Source organism: Trypanosoma equiperdum, assembly GCF_001457755.1.
Source record: "Trypanosoma equiperdum strain OVI genome assembly, contig: ctg_1533, whole genome shotgun sequence".
In the NCBI taxonomy this organism is placed as follows: domain Eukaryota; phylum Euglenozoa; class Kinetoplastea; order Trypanosomatida; family Trypanosomatidae; genus Trypanosoma; species Trypanosoma equiperdum.
In genome coordinates, this window is record NW_027123542.1 from 386 (window position 1) to 3,602 (window position 3,217).

General features: G+C 47.7%; 2 protein-coding genes across 2 annotated transcripts; one reads left to right on the forward strand and one right to left on the reverse strand.

The window, feature by feature from the left end:
• Window positions 1–451: 451 nt before the first annotated feature.
• TEOVI_000587500 (uncharacterized protein) lies at window positions 452–931 on the forward strand (the record flags this gene model as incomplete). Its single annotated transcript, XM_067221970.1, has 1 exon — window positions 452–931. One exon carries the CDS (start codon window positions 452–454, stop codon window positions 929–931), a length of 480 nt encoding a protein of 159 aa, XP_067078071.1.
• A 1,721-nt stretch (window positions 932–2,652) lies between these two features.
• On the reverse strand, window positions 2,653–3,060 carry TEOVI_000587600 (uncharacterized protein; the record flags this gene model as incomplete). The annotated part of the gene is made up of 1 exon (XM_067221971.1): window positions 2,653–3,060. One exon carries the CDS (start codon window positions 3,058–3,060, stop codon window positions 2,653–2,655), a length of 408 nt encoding a protein of 135 aa, XP_067078072.1.
• Between the last annotated feature and the right edge of the window lie 157 nt (window positions 3,061–3,217).

Consider the following 3,217-nt stretch of genomic DNA (forward strand, 5'->3'; position numbering starts at 1 on the left):
TCGGGAAAGAAAAGGAACCTTAGAGGTTCGACTAAGGAAAGAGGCCCAAATGCATACCACAGCAATCTGCTTTGTCACATCTGCCAGAAGGAGGATGGCGTAGACGTGAGGCGCTATTCTTGCCCAGTTCCCCCACCGGCACATTGAAGTGCCTTGGGTTGCATTAACGAGAGTCGGCGCTCAACGTCGACAACGTGTAATGTGTGCGGAGAAAGATGGGGGAAGTAGTGGGGAGAGTTGCAGTTTCCGAGACCCGAGGAAGGCCAGTCCCTAGCGCTCCGCAGCCCGCTCGATATGTAACTTGTCTCCACTTAATTCTACCCCACCTGCTGCCCAGATGGTGGAGGAAGGCAGGAGGAGGAGGCAATGTAAAGACTAAGTCGGCGAAACGCCTCATAACCGGGCCTGGGCATCAGGGAACTTATTGGAGCGACTGCAGTCACAGCTGGGGATGTTGAAGGGAGATTTATTATTAGTGTGTGCATTCCTACGTACCACGGTGAGTTGCGGTGGATTGTTCAAGCGGAAGTCACTCCACCGACGCAAATGTTGGGTACAGGGGACGGGCGCAAAGGAGGAACATGAGGTCAAGCGTGGAGAAAGGGTAACTCCCGTACAGTCTATGGAAAAAGGTATGATAAATGTCGGTTGGCACGGCGTCCAGGGAAAGCACACAACCGCGAAAAAAGTACATGACCACCGACAACCAAATGTAGTGTGTGAAGGATCGTCATGCCGCCCAAGTGAATGCAGTACTCTGAGGGAATTAAGGGCAGGGTGTGGACTGATAGACCCGAAAGGGCGAATACTAAGCACCGGGGTGAAGCTTCCGCGGTTTCCCCCCTCGCACTATTCAGCAAATGACGAAACAGGCACGCTATTAGTGGAAAATACTTCTCCCTCCAAAAAACGAAAGCACAACTTCGTATAACAATAGCTTAGATAATGCTACGCTCTGAAATTCGATGGTTGACACGACGTGCTACTGGGAAGAAAGACAATCCTTTCCGCAATGACTCCTACATGGGATGAAGAAAGTTGTGCGCCCACACCTAGTGAGCAGGAAAGGTGAATCAGAAAGCCGCCACAACCGGCCACTGCCGCATGTTTCGCACTTATTGGAGACTGACGCCGCATTATTAGAGGTGGGAAACGGTGCAATCAAGTAAAAACAAGAAGGGGCCGCGACGAGCCTTCGACTACGCCATGAGTTGCCTTAGTGTGATACCCTGCTCGACGGTGATAACCAAAGCGTCACCATCGAAGTTACACTACGCAAATGTTGTTGTGCCGCTTTGAAACCAGTCATTAAAAGTTTTTTTTCTTTTTGATGGTACCCCGCGATGTTTGTGCGTGTGCCCAGTGCTGCTGCGATAGTATCATTTATTCCTACGCGTGTTCCCATCGGTGTGAATTGTGTTTCTTCGATGGCACTTTGTGGAAATAAACCACGAAAAAGGAACAACGAGCAATAACCGCTTCACAGGCCCAAACCCCCCAGATTCGTTTCTCACTTTCCAGAGTTGCACTTGGGGGAAAGTCGTCTACCCTTCGTGAAACGATGTGGTTAAATACGCGATGTTACCTCTTGAATTCTCCTCTCGATTTCGTGAGAGCCGCTCCCATCGGTGCTGCTGTTGTTGAGCGTCGCTTTCTTTTGTTGTTTTCCCCCTTCCCACTCAGAATTGAATACTTTCTTGTGTTTTTACTTTTGTACTATCGCTTCCTCGACGGAGCATGCTGTAAGGAAAGTGGGAAAGTCCCTACAACACCCGAATTAACTCAGAGATACCAGGGGTTAAAAAACTGCAAAACTTCACCCCTCCCGACAAACACATACGCAGCGGCATCCCACGTGTTTTGCTCGCTTAAGGAACAGTGGGCCGTGGGCGCGGTTGAGACTCCGGTGTTTAACGACATACGGCAATTGAAATAACGTTCATCCGCATGCTTCGCTCTACTTGCGTGGTACCTCTTGTTGCCAATTACTTGTTTTCATTTTTGGCCCTTTTCTTAGACACTGTTGGGTTGGTGGAATTTTCAGTGGTTACCGCGAGGAAAATTTTGGAAAAAAAGAAAGAGTTAAAAAGAAAAAAAAAGAGACGAAAGGGAGGAAACACCATATCAAGCGCGAGAACTCAGAACTCAAGGACAAAAAAACAAACGAAACGGCCGGCCAGGAAAACCACAGTGTGTAATGCATTTGCTTTCTCTGGCCCGCAGAAGGGTCAGTGCACGTACATTTCGTTTTCTTCGCAACCGTAACTTGGCGCTTTATAATGGAAGGGTCGTCTTTTCGTATTAGTGTAAGGTTCAACTGGTCAAATCCCTATTACCACTGGCCCAGCCACCTTTTTTTCTTGCCCTCTCCCCATCTTCCCCACGTACCTAAATAAGAAAAAAGAAAAAAAGAACAATAATAAGGAAGTGATGGTAGTAAGTGGATTACTAGAGTCGCTACGAAAACCCGATCAGAGAAAGGAATCTGTGGAAAGACAACTCTCATGATGACTCCCACTTATCAGGTGCTCTACAGACCATGGGAAAGGGGAGACGAGGAACAGCTGTGGAAAGATGGAGGTGCGACACACTTTGCAGTTGTCATTACATCACCTCAGGTTTACTCATGCGTTCCTGTCCCCCTTCATTTGCCTAGTACTTGAAGATGATGCTCTCAATAGGAGCGCGCTTAACTTTTCCATCAACAACAGCCTCGCGATATTCGTCGAGAACTGCCCGCGGCACCGTACGGTTATTTTCGAGGTTTGCGAAGTCAAAGCTGTTCGCTATGATGGCGGGGGGAGCTCCACTGAGGTGAGATAGGTGAGTTCGATACGCGTCACTACAAAGGGCTAAATAATAAAGCCGATACACGGAGTACAAAACAATAGAAACCAACAGCGCGTCACCAAATAAAATGTACCTTCGAGATTCCTCAGCGATACTCTGATGGCGATCCAATTCGTGATGCCAGCCACGTTTGAGGGGCAACTTCACAGGCCACGGCCAGCCTCCATACGTGCCATTACCCATTCGTCCGACAAAGCTTCGTGAAAACATCAAGAAAGCGGAACTTAGTACAATAAATGAGTTAATAACAAATTAAAGATGTGCTAAATATATTTAAAAAAAACAATAATAAAGAAAAAACAAAGTCAGCCGATCTACTTCCACAAAGCCACAGGGGTATTGCAGAGATATGTTTGTAGAATCACTA